General features: G+C 41.8%; 1 protein-coding gene across 10 annotated transcripts in view; it reads left to right on the top strand.

Moving 5' to 3' along the window:
- The first annotated feature begins 7,866 nt into the window (after positions 1 to 7,866).
- The window catches only part of LOC115119506 (transcription factor COE1-A-like), a 389,994-nt gene continuing 377,518 nt past the window's right edge, over positions 7,867 to 20,342 (top strand). For all 10 annotated transcript variants that reach the window (XM_065023924.1, XM_065023922.1, XM_065023916.1 and 7 more), the window contains exons 1-4: positions 7,867 to 8,600; positions 9,283 to 9,439; positions 10,401 to 10,464; positions 11,869 to 11,924. In XM_065023924.1, coding sequence (XP_064879996.1) covers positions 8,467 to 8,600; positions 9,283 to 9,439; positions 10,401 to 10,464; positions 11,869 to 11,924 — 411 coding nt within the window. In that variant the 5' untranslated portion in view covers positions 7,867 to 8,466. The remainder of the gene's footprint in view (positions 8,601 to 9,282; positions 9,440 to 10,400; positions 10,465 to 11,868; positions 11,925 to 20,342) is intronic.

Here is a 20,342-nt window from a genome sequence, read left to right as displayed (position 1 = left end):
AGTCAAGTCCAAGTAGAATGGGTTGAGTCAAGTCCAAGTAGAACGGGTTGAGTCAAGTCCCAAGTAGAACGGGTTGAGTCAAGTCCCAAGTAGAATGGGTTGAGTCAAGTCCCAAGTAGAACGGGAGGAGTCAAGTCCAAGTAGAACGGGTTGAGTCAAGTCCCAAGTAGAACGGGTTGAGTCAAGTCCAAGTAGAACGGGTTGAGTCAAGTCCCAAGTAGCACGGGTTGAGTCAAGTCCCAAGTAGAACGGGTTGAGTCAAGTCCCAAGTAGAACGGGTTGAGTCAAGTCCAAGTCATGCATAATAAGAGCAAGTTGAGTAGAGTCACAAGTTTTGTGAAGTGTCTATACATGCAATGACTTGTTCTTTGTCTATTTATTGAGGCTACCAGACTTTATTGAGGCTACCAGACATTATTGAGGCTACCAGACTTTTCATTATTTTGTCTACATCACATTATGATTATACATTAATTAATTTGAACAACAAATTCGAAAATACAAGCTTCAAGACTAAATTATCAATTTCAAGAAATCTGTACATACCAAAAGACCAGTAAGCATATGCTGGTAATTGTTGGTTGATGCCCCATTGCTGGTGAGCTTGCAAAGTAAACCGTTAATATTATTTTGGAGATGCATATTTATTGATGGTAATCCTCTCTCTCTATAATTTGATGTTTGCGCTGCACCCATCCTAAAACTGTACAGCAAATCAACAATCTTTTCGCTAGATAAGTGGTTCTCAAACTTTTTGACCCGCGACCCCAAAAAATAGTGGTTCAAGGCTTGCAAACCCCCGCACACGCGAACACACGCGAACACAATCGCTGCGCAAATGTAGCCTGTCATTACAGCTATAAATGGTGAACAGGCAGTTAACCCACTGTTCCTAGGCTGTCATTGAAAATAAGAATTTGTTCTTAACTGACTTGCAAAGTTAAATAAAGGTCAAATAAATCTCTCTCTGTCTGAGGATGGCAGAAAGGCTACGGCTACATCAGAAAAGCAGCCATATCTTGAGCATCTAGAGAGATGGAATTATAGCGGGCAGGTACTGTGTAGAGAGGCTCTGTCTGGACGTTGTTGTTGGGAGGGTGTCCTTTCGTCAGTTTCGTATAAAGACATAAGCAGATCAAGTGCAGAATCTGGATTTGTAGTCAATGATCAATCGTGGGGTTTAGATTACCGCTACTCAGGGTTAGTAGCACAATAATGTAAAGACTTAGGCCCTCAGTCCTCCAAAGTTGGGGTGTACCTGGACTACAAGGCAGGAATTCTGTCCTTACAGCGTCTCTGACACAATGACCATCCTCCACTGAGTCCAGACCACATTCAATGAGCCTCTTTATCCTGGGCTTTGGTTTTACGATGAAACCATTGCTAAACTGTGTGATTTGGAGTAGAAGTCCAAGCACCCATAAGGAGAATATGTTGTTATTCTCTATTACTCTGTAGAGATCTATTACTCTGTAGAGATATATTACCCTGTAGAGATCTATTACTCTGTAGAGATCTATTTCTCTGTAGAGATCTATTACTGTGTAGAGATCTATTACCCTGTAGAGATCTATTACTCTGTAGAGATATATTACCCTGTAGAGATCTATTACTCTGTAGAGATCTATTTCTCTGTAGAGATCTATTACTCTGTAGAGATCTATTACTCTGTAGAGATCTATTACTGTGTAGAGATCTATTACTCTGTAGAGATATATTACTATGTAGAGATCTATTACTCTGTAGAGATCTATTACTCTGTAGAGATCTATTTCTCTGTAGAGATCTATTACTCTGTAGAGATCTATTACTCTGTAGAGATCTATTACTCTGTAGAGATCTATTACTCTGTAGAGATCTATTACTGTGTAGAGATCTATTACCCTGTAGAGATCTATTACTCTGTAGAGATATATTACCCTGTAGAGATCTATTACTCTGTAGAGATCTATTTCTCTGTAGAGATCTATTACTCTGTAGAGATCTATTACTCTGTAGAGATCTATTACTCTGTAGAGATCTATTACCCTGTAGAGATCTATTACTCTGTAGAGATCTATTTCTCTGTAGAGATCTATTACTCTGTAGAGATCTATTACTCTGTAGAGATATTTTACTCTGTAGAGATCTATTACTCTGTAGAGATCTATTTCTCTGTAGAGATCTATTACTCTGTAGAGATCTATTACTCTGTAGAGATCTATTTCTCTGTAGAGATCTATTACTGTGTAGAGATCTATTACTCTGTAGAGATATATTACTCTGTAGAGATCTATTACTCTGTAGAGATCTATTACTCTGTAGAGATCTATTTCTCTGTAGAGATCTATTACTCTGTAGAGATCTATTACTCTGTAGAGATCTATTACCCTGTAGAGATCTATTACTCTGTAGAGATCTATTACTCTGTAGAGATCTATTTCTCTGTAGAGATCTATTACTCTGTAGAGATCTATTACTCTGTAGAGATATTTTACTCTGTAGAGATCTATTACTCTGTAGAGATCTATTTCTCTGTAGAGATCTATTACTCTGTAGAGATCTATTACTCTGTAGAGATATTTTACTCTGTAGAGATCTATTACTCTGTAGAGATCTATTTCTCTGTAGAGATCTATTACTCTGTAGAGATCTATTACTCTGTAGAGATCTATTTCTCTGTAGAGATCTATTACTGTGTAGAGATCTATTACTCTGTAGAGATATATTACTCTGTAGAGATCTATTACTCTGTAGAGATCTATTTCTCTGTAGAGATCTATTACTCTGTAGAGATCTATTACTCTGTAGAGATCTATTACCCTGTAGAGATCTATTACTCTGTAGAGATCTATTACTCTGTAGAGATCTATTTCTCTGTAGAGATCTATTTCTCTGTAGAGATCTATTACTCTGTAGAGATCTATTACTCTGTAGAGATATTTTACTCTGTAGAGATCTATTACTCTGTAGAGATCTATTTCTCTGTAGAGATCTATTACTCTGTAGAGATCTATTTCTCTGTAGAGATCTATTACTCTGTAGAGATCTATTACTCTGTAGAGATCTATTTCCTGTAGAGATCTATTACTCTGTAGAGATCTATTACTCTGTAGAGATCTATTTCTCTGTAGAGATCTATTACTGTGTAGAGATCTATTACTCTGTAGAGATATTTTACTCTGTAGAGATCTATTACTCTGTAGAGATCTATTTCTCTGTAGAGATCTATTACTCTGTAGAGATCTATTACTCTGTAGAGATATTTTACTCTGTAGAGATCTATTACTCTGTAGAGATCTATTACTCTGTAGAGATCTATTACTCTGTAGAGATCTATTTCTCTGTAGAGATCTATTACTGTGTAGAGATCTTTTACTCTGTAGAGATCTATTACTCTGTAGAGATCTATTTCTCTGTAGAGATCTATTACTCTGTAGAGATCTATTACTCTGTAGAGATCTATTTCTCTGTAGAGATCTATTACTGTGTAGAGATCTATTACTCTGTAGAGATCTATTACTCTGTAGAGATCTATTTCTCTGTAGAGATCTATTACTCTGTAGAGATCTATTACTCTGTAGAGATCTATTTCTCTGTAGAGATCTATTACTGTGTAGAGATCTATTACTCTGTAGAGATCTATTTCTCTGTAGAGATCTATTACTCATCTATTACTCTGTAGAGATCTATTACCCTGTAGAGATCTATTACTCTGTAGAGATCTATTTCTCTGTAGAGATCTATTACTCTGTAGAGATCTATTACTCTGTAGAGATATTTTACTCTGTAGAGATCTATTACTCTGTAGAGATCTATTACTCTGTAGAGATCTATTTCTCTGTAGAGATATATTACCCTGTAGAGATCTATTACTATATTACCCTGTAGAGATCTATTACTCTGTAGAGATCTATTACTGTGTAGAGATCTATTACTCTGTAGAGATCTATTACTCTGTAGAGATATTTTACTCTGTAGAGATCTATTACTCTGTAGAGATCTATTACTCTGTAGAGATCTATTTCTCTGTAGAGATATATTACCCTGTAGAGATCTATTACTATATTACCCTGTAGAGATCTATTACTCTGTAGAGATCTATTACTCTGTAGAGATCTATTACCCTTGTAGAGATATTAAACTGTTTTTTAAACTAATAAACAAAATGCTGAAAACATGAATTATCTTTGGTCTTCCTTTCTCATTTTCATTGACAATAAACCTTTGGCTAGTCTCCATGCATGGACACCCACGGCCTGTTGAGATGTGATGACAAGACCATAGAATAGATAAGTGTATATAACCAAGTTACATTTGTTCTATTCGTTCTATTTGTTTTTGAAACTCTACATTGTTCGGCACGCACCATATGTAAGCACTTCACTGTTGTTTACATAGCATGTGACAAATTCAATTTGATTTGAGGTGCACTTGGCCACAAAAAACCTGTTATGGCATGGGTAGCAGCATAAAGGGCTTTCTCCATTTTAAAGTTGTCAACAGATGGACTCCTTATGGGATCACAGCTCAGCAGGAGTGATCAGCCAATTATACTCCAGCACTGCAGGTGAAAGTAGGCCTAAATCACCAACTTTGGCTTTATGCCTGTAGTAGACAGTTCACTCCAGTGTGCACCTTTTCAGTTTGTTGCTGCCAATAAACTCGGAAGAAATGTCAGTCTACTACTTTGAAATGGAGTTTAAAAGGCACTGCCCAAACAGAAGCTATCAATGGCAAAGATAAGGGGTGTGCTCTCCCCCCAAAATAAATAAATACATACATGACCCCCCAAATATAATACTAATGCTACCTGGTATATTGTGTTAAATGCATGACCTCTATTCGCTTAGTTTGCATCTTGAGTTCAAATTAAACTTGTATCTAGAACACACATCGACTATTTATGCATTGATTGTGCCTCCGGAGGAGACATCTAGGACACACGGTGGCGAAGTTTCATCACTTTTGAAGGTGTAAAATCCTCGCACTTCAAGACCATCTGCAGACGGTAAAATAGTAAGCCGGCCTGTGTTTATAAGTATTCGTCTAAATTCAGTATATTATCCTGTTTTAATGTTTATGCCAATTACACACGTTCAGCCGGAATGTTACAATGAAACACAACAACTCAATGCAGCCTACTACGACGTAGGACTATACAAGAGAATGGCAATTGATAAGTGGCAGTTGGTTAGGAGTAGCACGAAAGATTGGATCTAGAAACTATTAGCAGCAGGACAGTGTGCCAGATACCTAAAACGTACCTCAGTTGCGTTTACACAGACAGCCCAATTCTGATTTTAAAAAATCTCACTAATTGGTATTCTGGCCAAACAGATCAGCTCGGACAAATATCTGATGTGTTAAGATCTGATGTGATCGGTCGAAAGACCAATTAGTGGGAAAATATATCAGAATTGGGCTGCCTGTGTAAACGCAGCCTTATTTTCCTTCGTTGCCAATAATCCATCCGAGACATGATGCCCATTGACCACCGGAGGGAGCCGCAGTTGCATTTCAACTTTACTCCGTCACCAACCTTAGATGATTGAATCAACAATTTACAGAGGAAAGACCGTGGTGGGTGAGTAGAGTATAGCCTACCTCCGCACAAGCGTTATCAACCCGTGTAGCCTATCATCAGCACCCACAAAACCAACGTGTATTAAACGGCAGCAGGTAGCCTAATGGTTCAGAGCGTAGGGCCAGTAACTGAAAGGTAGCTTGTTCGAATCCCCAAGCCTACTATTTGAAAAAAATGTGGACATACCCTTGAGCAAGGCACTTAACCCCAATCACTCTGGTTAAGAGCGTCTGCTAAATGACTGAAATGCAAATGTAGCTTAATTGAATTTGACTTTGCTCCATTCTAGTAGCCTAGAGTGAAGTGTTTTGGTGGCTAGTTTATTGTGAAATGTATCTGATTTAAAAAAAAAAGATATATATATTGAAATATTGGTGAACATTGAGTTGACAATGTATTCTGATTCATTTAATGCAATTGTTTGTTCAATGGTTTAGGCCTTTACTCAAACGAGCGACTCAAATCATATGTATTCATCTTACTAATATACCTAATATGTTATGATACTGTTAGGCTAAGAAATATATGCTTATTTTTATCGGTCTTGTGCACTGGGCCATTTAGATTTGTGGTTTGGAAGTCTGTGAAGGAATTAGATTAAGCCTATTTAAACATATACATCCATCTCTGATGTGAAACCTTTGTATGATAGTGGGGGGTAAACAATATCCATGTCTCAGGTGTGTCAGTCAGTCACAGAGAAGAGGGAAACAAACGGCTTTACATTTTTTCTTGTTGTCTGTATATAGGCTATAAAATAACTCAGCCCAATAAGGTCAAAAAGTGTCATGTATAGTGACAGGCAAAATGTGCTAAATTTAACCGGGAAAATGTTGGCCTTTTTTAATCGTCCACATTCTTCGTTTTTTAAATGTGTATTATTTGCCTAAACCATGATTCATGAAATTACTGGTCAGAGTTTTTCTCTCTCGCTCTGCAAAATAGTCATAGCCTATTTCAGACTATTTATTTATCGCCGATAAAAAGCAGACTCAGAGAGAAAGGCAAAGACGAGGAATCTGGTAACAATTATGCCACATTGTTATTTCGAGCTAATTATTGCTGTCACTGTTTATCTCAGCGCTTCTTGTGGCGTTAGCATAAACAGTTACATTTCAATTGGAACCGTGAATGTGTTTTGTTTCATACCATGTGGGTTTCATAAATGAGGTGAAACAATTGTATACAAACTAAGTGGGAAGAGGCAGGATAGTCTCTGCTTTGTGAAACAACTCTGTATGTCTGCCGCATTTCTCCACCACATGAAAGCAGAGTTTGGTCCTGAGACCAAAACTGCAATCCAATTTTCTCACCCCCCCAAAAAATACAGTATCTTCAACACCATGTCTTGATATTAGCCCTGCTTATCGCATTTTCTGAACTCATCTCACTCATCTCACGACTGTAACCTTGATATATTGGCCCATCACATAGCCTTGCATTGATACAGCCTGAAATTCAGTAACACATTTGAAAGGCACGAGCTTTCTCTTGCATGATAAGGGATCTTCTGACAGTCAGCATCAGTTTGTTTAAATAAAACATGTATTGCATGATTTGGACGCATGCACATAGGTCTACTCATATGGATATATATCATTTCTAAATTAAACACACGGGCTAAATGTTGTTCTGTATTCCTATATTGCAGTTGGATATATAAAAGTGTGTAAAACGATGTAAACTTCCACTTATCTGAAGTGCGGACATCTGTGCAAAGTCTTACAGTGGTGTTAGAATGTTTTAAATACGTGAACCTTGGGTTGACATGTATAGTTTTATACTTTTCACTAGCCTAGCTAAGCCTACATTAATCGTTTAAGACAGAAATTCCGGTGTGCTCAAACGCGTCTCTTCTCCCCTCTCCACTGCGGCCAAACAATGAGAGACTAAAACTAGATATATTGAAAAAGTTTTTTAAAATATATATTTTCCCCATAATAAGAAACGCATCAAGACCAGCGCTTTATCCAAAACTGATTCAGACATCTCTCACTGGGGGTTACACAGTCAGACACGTTTTCAAGACATATCGGAACTAATCAGAATTTCATCTCTGTACGCTTCACTTCATGCAACCAATGTTTCGATATGGAGTTATCTTTGGCAACATTCTCCGAAAGCTCCTTTAAAGTGATCTCTGGCTTTGGCTGCGAGAGTGCGACTGTTGTGCGGTGGAGGTAAGGGAAGGGGCGGCCTTAAATACATCGCCTAATGAGGCGAGCCGTGGTTGGGCGTATCTGACACTGGGCTCGTCTTTGTTTGGGGGCAGCCCGCCTCTTACAGTCACTCCCTCTTCCCTCTGCTGGGGCTAGTGTGCTTGTGTTTAGTTCTCAGAGATAGTCAAATAGGATTCCTTTGGGAAGGGACACAAATCACTCCCATTTGAACAAGAAGAACAACACGGGTCCTCCTCTTCTTCATTTCTTCTTCATTTCCATTTGACAGAGATCATTGGAAAAAAGGAAACAAAGAGAGAGTAAAGGAAGAAAAAACTTGTCAGGGGATGAAGACATTTGATCTAGAACAATCTGAAAGCTCTAGTTGATCCCACTGACACCAGCGCTCGCTCATAGAGCAAGTATCCCCAATACAGGAGCGACATCGTCAAAAACCTCGAGCGAGATTTTGTTAATTTGCGCCGTCTTGCGTTTCGCTCGTTTGTCTTTTGATCTCCGTTTGAAGTGATTCTGTCTATGAGGCACCTGAATTTCGATACCTCGTCTTTGGACTCTTTTCGTATTTTTCTCTTGGTTTGAAGTAAACAGACAGACACACTGTCACTGGCATCAACGCGGACCCAGCACCATCCCACGCCCACGCCCGCCTTTTACCTGTGATTAGAGAAAACTGATTTTGGGACACTCGGTAAACAGAGAGAGAGGGAGCGCGATTTTGTAATGTTTGGGATTCAGGAGAGCATCCAGAGGAGTGGGAGTAGTTTGAAAGAGGAACCCATCGGGTCTGGGATGAACGCAGTTCGGACATGGATGCAGGGAGCCGGGGTGTTGGATGCGAACACGGCCGCTCAAAGGTAAGAAGCCGGAGACAGGCTCTTCCTCCCGGCGCGAAGGCTCCACTAGCGCACGGATGGTCCATAGTCCACACTGTTTTGGGAAACTATATTTTCAATGGACCAAATATTTTTTTGTCGCTACACTTGCAGTTTAGCGTACATGCTTTTTGCTCGAAGATTTGTTTTAAGTTTTCTTTGCCGCGGCAATGATGTTCCCCTCACCAGTGGGTGTTTAGCATGTAGCCTTATGGATGACTTCTATACTCTACTGTTATTTGGACATAGACAGAACAGTTAAAATAGGAGTCATAATAGTTATAATATAATAACTATAATATCATGATAATAAAAACATGTTAATTAAATTGGCCATGGAAATATGTTTCTTATATAGGCTTGCGTAGGCCTATCAATGCCACGAGCCTGGAGTATTGACAGGCATATCAACTCAACATCATCATTAAAAGAGCCCACTTCTAAACATACATTTTTCAAAATTAGGCTATTTGTCGCACTGTTTAAAATTAGGCAACAAGTATCAAAAGATTCGCTTCGCAAACATGAACAGGACTTACACGGTTCGCTTCACAAACACGAACAGGACTTACACAAGTTTTACTTGAGAGGCTAAGAACTTATTTCAAACGTTTAAGTCTGGTGATGCTCTAACAACGACTACCCCTTGCATGTCTATCCACAGTGGAGTGGGTCTTGCCCGGGCTCATTTTGAGAAGCAACCGCCATCAAATCTTCGGAAATCCAACTTCTTTCACTTCGTTTTGGCTCTATATGACAGACAAGGACAGCCAGTGGAAATCGAAAGGACGTCTTTCCTCGGTTTTGTCGAGAAGGAAAAGGTGAGTGATTTAATATATATATATATATATATATATATTTATTTAGCAGCTTCTGTACACACACTAAATTGTCCCACATCCACATTTTGACACATAATAAGTCCAAAGCCTAGCTGTATCAGACTAATCTAGTTTGAAATGAAAAACCATTCAACCGGTGTATAGACCTGTGTATTTGTTTTGGGAAGCTTTACAAATATTTCCACATGTTCATGGCAATTAGGCTCCATGCTCTTAATAGCCTAATAGTAATAAAAGCGTTTCCAAATGATAATGGACCTAATTATACTAATACTATACAGAAGAATACTACTAATAAAATATTCGTAGAATAATATTTGTAGAATAATATTTGTAGAATAATATTTGTAGAATAATATTTTGTCTTTTGAAGTTGATACGGTATAGCCTTATTGTCGTTGTATCTCTAAATATTGTTTAAAATAATATCAAATATTTTACATAATACAATTAAAATCGATGTGTTTATCTCATTACAAAATATCAAGATTTAGCCTATTGTTATGGAAATATATTGGGCAATGATTTTGTGCATTTCAGTACATAAAATATAGGCATAATAACATGACACAACCGCTTGTTCCATAAATTCTCCTAATTTCCAATAAACTAGTTTCCATGTATTTGTATGGTAGCACTACATTAAGTAGCATAATTACTGCAGTGTCTTTTTGAGACGTTTCTCACCTTCAGCCATGCAAACAGAGGTTCATTTCTATGCAGTTCTCTATAGCCTACAGTTCAATAAGTGGCTGTTGAACGATACAAAATGTACGTGTACAATAATTATGCTACATTTCGCCAATCCCAGATTATTATCGAGTTGATAATCAATACACTAGTTTATTTCTGAGAGCTCAGTCTAATTTGAACACATGCGCACAAATATACATTTTTATCAAATTGATTTTAACTCCACTTTAAATCTGCTCATTTACAGGAATCCACTGGAGAGAAGACTAACAACGGGATACATTATAGACTGCAACTTCTCTACAGTAATGGTAAGTGTACAACATTGGTCAACTCTCCAGTCGACAATGTTGTGCTTATGTTCTTAGTCGCAGGAAACGGATACGTATGACCACAAACATGATTTGCATTACATTCTACAGAAATAACAGCACCAGGTGTCGTTTAGTTGAGCCTTTTCACTAAAGTCATATTTAAGTTCATTTAAGATCAAGTAATTGTTACATATGAACAGACAAATCAAACGTTTAATTTTGGATTAAAATAAATAAATATGTAATCATCAGTTAGACATCTGCTATAGAAATAGGTAGTCTATACTGTGAGTGAAAGAAAATCAACGTTTTTTATATCAGTAATAATAGCCTGGTGTAGAAGCAATACAATATTTACGGCGTTCTGAATCTCATGACCTGAATTGTCTGTTCATAATTAACAATTATCATAGCTAAATATTTTCCGCATACAAGCAGTCCAACCTGCGAGCACGTGTAGTGTACCTTGATCACAATGGCCTTGGTTCATCTTGTGACCCCGTCAGCAGCTATTTGTCTCACAGCAAAACAATCTAACTGTTTTTAGGTCGCCGTGTCGTGTGTTTGTCTATGATTGTTTTTGTGGGCTATGCTGTTCATTTTATTAGCGTCAATTGGTGTCGTTTTCATTGTTTCCATCACATTGCGAAGCTTCACAGTATGTCTAGCAAACTAATTATATTTGATTGTGTTAAGCTTATTAATGAATAGGCTCTAACCCATTGCGCAACAATATATTGTTACATTATTTCTGCCTATTCCGTTGTCACTACCGGCTTGGAAGTATGGGCCTAAGTTTCCTTTGTGTTTTTCATTTGTCTCAAATAGGTGTTTGGCAATAACTATTGTGTAATCCACCACAAATTGTGCAAATATTGTTTAAAGACTAACGATATTCACTAACATTGCTAATATCCATGGGAAATACATTTTGTTTGCCAATATTGCAAATAAATTGTGACTCTAATGTCAAGCATTATTTAATTATATTTTCCAATAATGATTGATCCTCCTGAAGTCTGGAGGATGAAGTTCTATAATTGATTTAGTTTTAATCACACCTTTGCTGAAAAACGTTTATTTATTGACACAAGTGAATTGCTTAGATTAAGAATACTGTAATGGTAAATTACAACTAATTTAATTAGCCTACAGAGTATCTTTAATATTTTCAGTGAGGTCGATTTTGTTGCCTCAATAAATAGTTTGGCATTTATGATAGTCATGGCCTCTGTTTAAATGTGTGACATTGTGTATCAGGCCAGGATACCTAATTCTATTGAAACCGTTTCCACTCATGTCTTTTCTCCTGTTCTCTCTCTCTCTCTCTCTCTCTCTCTCTCTCTCTCTCTCTCTCTCTCTCTCTCTCTCTCTCTCTCTCTCTCTGTGTGTGTGTGTTAGGCATCAGGACAGAGCAGGACTTTTATGTGCGACTCATTGACTCCATGACTAAACAGGTAAGGCTCTACCCCACGTCCCTCTGCCTAACAATGACAAGTAATACAGAACAACATTAAAACTACATGTTGAAGAAGTGAAGGGAAGAGAAACAGTAACATTTCTCAGGCGGACCTGGAACAGGAGGCAGGAGACAACAGCCCATGGCAGACTGTGTGTACACGGAGCCCTCTGGGCCTGTGTCACATTTTGGACAGGTCCCCGCTCACTTGGTAACCCTGACAGCCCAGAGTGTCTCCTTGTATTATGCCCCTAACAATGAAGAGGGGGACCCATTGAAGTGTCTTTCTGCTGAGCCGCTCTGCTTTCACTGTAATAACTTGTTGGTTTGAGTGGGGAATGGATGGACACTTGCCTTGCTTATTATTTAGATTTTATTCATAAGAAAATAGAGTTATTTAATTGACTTTCAAGTGCAGGAGTTAACTATTTGGAAAGCTTTTTTTAATATGTTGTTTTTTTTTGAGACAGACGTTGTAATCTGACGCCCTCGAGAAAGTTACCATGTCATACACTGAATTATAATGTTCAGAGATATTATTTCCCGGTCTTTAGCCGACTCTGTACCGTTTCTGTTTCCTCTCCTGGAATTCACCCCTATGGATAGTGTGACATGTTTGGTGTTTGGCTAACGTGCTCGTTAGCGGGCTCAGGGTAATGGCAGGCTGCTGAGAGGAGAGACATGCTACGCTCTCTTAACGCTCACTAACATACGGTGTCACACTGCACTGGCGTCACAGCCAATATCAAATGGCATTAAACCCCAGTAGCTGCCACTCAGACCGTGTCAGTCTGGCAGTCTTGTTGTCTCTTAATAAACTGTTTAACCTTCTTGGCGAGGGGAGAGAGAGGTTTGAGGGCTCACACATTGTTTTCTTTCCGTCCGCACTTAGAATTCCTATTGTTGTGTTTGTTTAACTCTGTCGATGAGAGGAGTCGAGAGTTTTAGGAATATGCTAGACTAACAAGTAGTGATTCTTGCTGCTGTTGATGGACTACAACAACTATTTGAAATAGGAACCTGATTATTTTCTTTTCATATTATCAGTGTAGAAGCTCCTCTAATTTGTATACAATATTTTTTTGTGTTTGTGAATTATTACTAGATTTACGACTAGTATGGCGTGAGGCACAGTACATGGCGCATATATGTATTTCATAACCAGATGAGTCAGATGACTTACTGATCAGTTTGTTTTAACTCTGGGCATCTCTGTAGTGGTCTATCAAGAATGTGAATGAAGCCAGAGCCCAGGCCTCAATCCCTCTCTCTCTCTCTCTCTCTCTCTCTACCTCTACCTCTACCTCTACCTCTCTCTCGCTACGCCTCTCTGTCTCTCTCTCTACCTCTCGCTCGCTCTCTCTCTCTCTCTCTCTCTCTCTCTCTCTACCTCTACCTCTACCTCTACCTCTACCTCTCTCTCTACCTCTCTCTCGCTACGCCTCTCTGTCTCTCTCTCTACCTCTCGCTCTCTCTCTCTCTCTCTCTCTCTCTCTCTCTCTCTCTCTACCTCTACCTCTCTCTCGCTCGCCTCTCTGTCTCTCTCGCTACCTCTCGCTCTCTCTCTCTCTCTCTCTCTCTCTCTCTCTCTCTCTCTCTCTCTCTCTCTCTCTGGTTGACAGAGCTGTCACTGGGGTCTCATAGCTCATAGTAAATACCAGAGGTGCTAATACTGGAGCCCAGTGTGGAGACATAAACATTCCAACTCTGTCAAATTGTTTGTTGATCATTGCTTGACAACCATTTTCAGATCTTGCCAGAGATTTTGAAGCAGATTTAAATCAAAACTGTAACTCCGCCACTCAGGAACATTCACTGTCTTCTTGGTAAGCAACTCCAGTGTAGATTTGGCCTGTTAGGTGATTTGGTGTTTTAGGTTATTGTCCTGCTGAAAGGTGAATTCATCTCCCAGAGTCTGGTGGATAGCACACTGAACCAGGTTTTCCTCTAGGATTTTACCTGTGCTTAGCTCCATTCCATTAATATTTTATCCCAAAAACTCCCCAGTCCTCCATAATTACAAGCACACCCATAACATGATGCATCCACCACTATGCTTGAAAATATGGAGAGTGGTACTCAGTAATGTGTTGTATTGGATTTGGCCCCAACATAACACTCTGTATTCAGGACTAAAATATAATTGCCTTGCTACATTTTTAGCAGTGTTACGTTAACGTCTTGTTGTAAATTGCCTGTAATCCATGGCTTCTGGTTGGGATATGTACGCACGGTCACTGTGGGGAAGATGTCGTCAATGCACTTATTGATGAAGCCGGTGACTGAGGTGGTATACTCCTCAATGCCATTGGATGAATCCTGTGTCTGTGTCTGTGGTAGCAAAACAGTCCTGTAGGTGAGCATCCGGGTCATCTGACCACTTCCGTATTGAGGGAGTCACTGGTACTTCCTGCTTTAGGTTTAGCTTGTAAGCAGGAATCAGGAGGATAGAATTATGGTCCGATTTGCCAAATGGAGGGCAAGGGAGAGCTTTGTATGCGTCTCTGTGTGTGGAGTAAAGGTGGTCTAGAGCTTTGTATGTGTCTCTGTGTGTGGAGTAAAGGTGGTCTAGAGCTTTGTATGCATCTCTGTGTGTGGAGTAAAGGTGGTCTAGAGCTTTGTATGCGTCTCTGTGTGTGGAGTAAAGGTGGTCCAGAGCTTTGTATGTGTCTCTGTGTGTGGAGTAAAGGTGGTCTAGAGCTTTGTATGCATCTCTGTGTGTGGAGTAAAGGTGGTCCAGAGCTTTGTATGTGTCTCTGTGTGTGGAGTAAAGGTGGTCTAGAGCTTTGTATGCGTCTCTGTGTGTGGAGTAAAGGTGGTCCAGAGCTTTGTATGCGTCTCTGTGTGGAGTAAAGGTGGTCTAGAGCTTTGTATGTGTCTCTGTGTGTGGAGTAAAGGTGGTCCAGAGCTTTGTATGTGTCTCTGTGTGTGGAGTAAAGGTGGTCTAGAGCTTTGTATGCGTCTCTGTGTGTGGAGTAAAGGTGGTCTAGAGCTTTGTATGTGTCTCTGTGTGGAGTAAAGGTGGTCTAGAGCTTTGTTCCCTGGAGTTACACATGTGACATGCTGGTTGAAATGAGGTAAAACGGATTTAAGTTTGCCGGCATCATACGATCAGGAAAAACCTGGTAGCTCTAATAATAAGGTTTAACAGTAGAAAGACTGCTGTAGTCTGTTGATGACATGGGGGCGGGGAGAAAGGAAGACTAACAAGTGGTCCAGCCAAACCATTGTTGTGCTTGGTTAGGAAGGATAAGGTCAACATGATCGGATCCAAAGCCCCATGCACATTCTCTCCAACGAGGAGCCTGCCTGCCTGCCTGCCTGCCTGCCTGCCTGCCTGCCTGCCTGCCTGTCTGTCTGTCTGCCTGCCTGCCTGTCTGTCTGTCTGTCTGTCTGTCTGTCTGTCTGTCTGTCTGTCTGTCTGTCTGTCTGTCTGTCTGTCTGTCCTGTCCTGTCCTGTCCTGTCCTGTCCTGTCCTGTCCTGTCCTGTCCTGTCCTGTCCTGTCCTGTCCTGTCCTGTCCTGTCCTGTCCTGTCCTGTCCTGTCCTGTCCTGTCCTGTCCTGTCCTGTCCTGTCCTGTCCTGTCCTGTCCTGTCCTGTCCTGTCCTGTCCTGTCCTGTCCTGTCCTGTCCTGTCCTGTCCTGTCCTGTCCTGTCCTGTCCTGTCCTGTCCTGTCCTGTCCTGTCCTGTCCTGTCCTGTCCTGTCCTGTCCTGTCCTGTCCTGTCCTGTCCTGTCCTGTCCTGTCCTGTCCTGTCCTGTCTGTCTCAGCTATGAGTCCCAGCGTCTGATCACAGTGCTGCCTGCGTGCTGCTGGTCCAGCCCTCATGGAAATCAAGGATTATCATACTAATGCTATAAATCTACCCACAGAGTTTAAGACTCACTGTGTTGTTATTACTGTGGCCAACACCACCACCACCACTGCACTGTGCTGTGGCTCCAACGGAACAACCACTAATGTGTCACTGTGGCTTCATACCCTACTAGAGATAGCCTGACAGGGAAAACGGAGGAGGAGTTTATGGTGAGTGGATAACGATATTGACAGCTACCATGCATGTTGTAATCACACTTGTTAGTAGTACTCTCATTTTCATCACAACCATAGATTTGCAGTAATAAACATAGTATTTATTGTATAACCAAGTATAAAATCAGCACTACTATCACACAGAATAGACAGAGAGTAGTGCCCCCGGATGTCAGCCTGACAGTTGTATCTGTGATCATGTTCTCCACCGTTGACAGATCTGATAAAGACAGAAAGCAGGCAGGAGGGCCTCTCATCACTCTCCCTCCTTCTCTCTCTTCTTCTCACCCTCCCACTGTATCTATCGCTCGCTTGCCCTCTCTCTCTCCACCTCTCTTTCTCTCCTACCCTGAGGTTTGGAGCCAGAACAGCTGAGCTGGGGGTGGGGGGGGGTGGGGTGGGATGGGGTAGGGTAGGGTGGGATGGTGGGGTGGGATGGGATGGGGTAGGGATGGGGTGGGGTGGGATGGGATGGTGGGGTGGGGGATGGGGTAGGGTGGGGTGGGATGGGATGGGGTAGGGTGGGGTGGGATGGTGGGGTGGGATGGGATGGGGTGGGGTTGGGATGGGGTGGGTGGGATGGTGGGGTGGGATGGGGTGGGGTGGGATGGGGTGTGGGGGTGGGGTGGGGTAGTTGCTAGTTTGACGGGGGGAACAAAGACGTAGACAGGCGGACTGATCGTGGCACCTCTTTAAAAGTATCTGTGTTGCTGTGGCGGCGGCCTGGGAAGAAAGGCTGCCATGCTCCTGGTGACACGTTAACCGATGACGCTAACAGAGTGGGAAGTGCGTTTCTGTGTTGCTGTGGCGGCGGCCTGGGAAGAAAGGCTGCCATGCTCCTGGTGACACGCTAACCGATGACGCTAACAGAGTGGGAAGTGCGTTTCCACATATTTATAGCAACTTGTTTACACACCTTAGATTTCAGCCGTCATATCAAAGCCAATGAGGAAATGGCAAATGAAAATGGAAAAGTGAGTTTAAATATGTATTAAAAGGCACATGGAGGCTACGTGTTTGTTAATGCATCATGTTGTTGTTAGCACAGGAGAGGTGTGAATGTCATGTACGTGCTGCATCGACGGTGGAGAAGGAGGGAGCATGCCTTGTTTTTTATACACGGTGGACTTCAAAGATAGAAAGACGTGGTTGAATCACACCGTAAAATGTCATGCTGAGTAGTAGGTCAAACTTAACTAAATAACCTATCTGATACAAACTGCAGTTTGCAGCCAGATTCTCCCCTAATTACAATTCCAGATGTGTCAGAAGCTGTATACAATATGTAGACACCAAACACTTCAGTGGCACTAACAAACCAGACAAAGGGCTATTCATCTATTCTATGAGACATTTCCTGCCGTTGGGAGGCTGCCCGATAATAGCGTTGGATATTCAGCCTTGTTCAGGATTATATTGTGGTAGTAGTAATGACGAGTGTGGTGAGGTTCCTAAAGCTGAGGCCTGGAGGTCTGGGCGATATGGGGCTGATCGTCTGGGCACCGTCCCTCAGCACCTTCTCTTGGTGTGGATAAATGAAGGTGTCACTTAGCAACTCCTGTTTTTATAACCTTGACTGAAAGACAAGCCAAAAATACCACTATGTTATTTGTGTTTTGTGTTAATGAGTTTGCATCCTCGCCACTGCTCTGTGTGTACTTCCTGTTTCTTTCCTGCTTGTGAGAGAGAGAAAAATACATGTTTTTCAGCGCTATTCATTTAGCATTATTTAAAAAAAACAACATAGTTAGTGAACATGGTGAAAACATAAACTCACAGGGTGAGAGGGCGTCAATGATTTTGACAAACTCTTGGCATCCCCTCTAACAAAGGACTCGGGATATTTCATCTTCATTTTTTAAATTTGTGGAGCATGTACATTATTTCATGACTGTATATTTCTATGAGTTCATGTCATGATTAATATTTCTCTATTGGAGGACATCATTGCACAAGGTCGGGCTGTGCTCAGTAAAGAGCTGGACATTGAGAGCAGTGTATTCCTGGCCTGCAGACGTTGATTCATGCAGTGCTGTTTTAGAAGACCTTGGTCCTTATTCTGTCAAAGTGAAACCAAAGGAACAAGTCATTTTCATCGTCACCCTGACTGCAGAAGTAGCTGTGGAGCAGGCTTGTTTTTCACTCACTGTTATGAGGGAACAGATACATTTTAACACCATATTTACACCTACACACGAGGCTGCTGATTGGAGTGTCGTGTGGTTACCGTGCCGACTCCATGCGGTGACTGTTTTGCCGTCAAAGAGAGATTCGCCGGCACTGGGACAACGTGTTGTTAGGTTATGGGAGGGTGACAACAAAGCTGAGGCATTTTGGAAGAGGTGTACGCTGGTCCAGATGGTGTGTCACTCTCCAGTCTGGCTTCCCAACTGCTCGCCCACACCTCGCCTCCCCTCTTCTCTCCTCCCTCTTCTCTCCTCCCTTTTACCGCCCCACCGTCACCGCCATGGGCATAGAGTTTACACGCTAGAGTAGATAGACTGAGGCCATTACACTCCTCCTACCAGGCAGACAGTGGCAGAAATCCGCGAGCAGCTAGCACCCTCTTCACTGTTAACGACAGAGTGAGGTGGAAGCAGTGCAGGCAGAGAGACACTGCCCTTCCTGTATATGTGAAGCACTCTGCACGATGAGTCATGAATATTCAATCCTCCGAGAGAAGGATAGAAGAGAATGTTCCCGGAAAAATAACAGAACATTCCCAGTTACCACTGCACTCATAAAGCACCGAGCATCTCAGTCCACTTTCCATAAAACACGTCTGTGAGTAGTGTAGCATATTCACAATGACGTCTTATGCATCCCTGTGGTTTTAAAGAGTCACAGTGTGAATCATGCACCACATGACCAAAAGTATGTGGACACCTGCTCGTCGAACATCTCATTCCATGACCATGGACATTAATATGGAGTTGGTTCCCCCCCCCCCCCTCTGCTGCTATAACAGCCTCCTCTCTTCTGGGAAGGCTTTCCACCAGATGTTAGAACGTTGCTGCAGGAACTTGATTCAATTCAGCCACAAGAGCATTAGTGGGAGGTCGGGCACTGATGTCGATTACACCTGGCTCGCAGTTGGCGTTCCAATTCAACCCAAATGTGTTTCGATGGGGTTGAGGTCAGGGCTCTGTGCAGGCCAGTGAAGTTCTTCCACACCAAAAACACATTTCTGTATGGATCTCGCTTTGTGCAAGGGGGCATTGTCATGCTGGAACAGGAAAAGTTATCCCCCAAACTGTTGCCACAAAGTTGGAAGCACAGAATCATCTAGAATGTCATTGTATACTGTAGCGTTTAGATTTCCCTTCACTTAAACTATGGGGACTAGCCCGAACCATGAAAAACAGCCCCAGACCATTATTCCTCCTCCACCAAACTGTACAGTTGGCACTATGCATTCGGGTAGGTAGCATTCTCCTGGCATCCGCCAAACGCAGATTCGTTGGTTGGACTGCCAGAAGGTGAAGCATGATTCATCACTCCAGAGAACGCGTTTCCACTGCTCCAGAGTCCAATAGCTGTGAGGTTTACATCACTCCAGCCGACGCTTGGCATTGTGCATGGTGATCTTAGGTTTGTGTGCAGCTGCTCGGTCATGGAAACCCATTTCATGAAGCTCCAGACAAACAATTCTTGTGCTGACGTTGCTTCCAGAGGCAGTTTGGATCTCGGTAGTGAGTGTCGCAACTGAGGACAGACGGTTTTTACACGCTGCACGGTCCCGTTCTGTGAGCTTGTGTTGCCTACCACTTCGCTGCTGAGTCGTTTTTGCTCCTAGACATTTCTACTTCACAATAACAACACTTAGTGGACCGGGGCACCTTTAGCAGGGCAGACATTTCATGAGCTGACTTGTTGGAAAGGTGGCATCCTACGACGGTGCCACGTTGAAAGTCACTGAGCTCTTCAGTAAGGCCATTCTACTGCCAACGTTTGTCAATAGAGATTGCATGGCTGTTTGCTCGAGTTTATACATCTGTTAACAACGGCTGTGGATGAAATAGCCCAAATCCACTCATTTAAAGGGGTGTCCACATACATTTGTATATATAGTACAGAGTCACAGTGTGAGCACTGACAGTGACTCAGTCAACCTGTTCTTCTCAGTAGGGGTCAGTAGGGCTCAGAGGCTCCCTCAACAGCCACTATCACTGTGACCCTCCTGTGTAACGCTCTCTTCTCAGCTCCTCTCATCTCCTCTCTCTTCTCAGCTCCTCTCCTCTTCTCTCTCTTCTCAGCTCCTCTCCTCTACTCTCTCTTCTCAGCTCCTCTCCTCTCTCTTCTCAGCTCCTATTCTCTCTCTTCTCAGCTCCTCTCGTCTCTCTTCTTAGCTCCTCTTCTCTCTCTTCTCAGCTCCTCTCCTCTCA

The sequence above is a fragment of the Oncorhynchus nerka genome, linkage group LG10, assembly GCF_034236695.1.
Source record: "Oncorhynchus nerka isolate Pitt River linkage group LG10, Oner_Uvic_2.0, whole genome shotgun sequence".
Lineage (NCBI taxonomy): Eukaryota > Metazoa > Chordata > Actinopteri > Salmoniformes > Salmonidae > Oncorhynchus > Oncorhynchus nerka.
The sequence above is the reverse complement of the archived record's forward strand: the minus strand, read 5'-3'. Positions and strand labels throughout refer to the sequence as shown.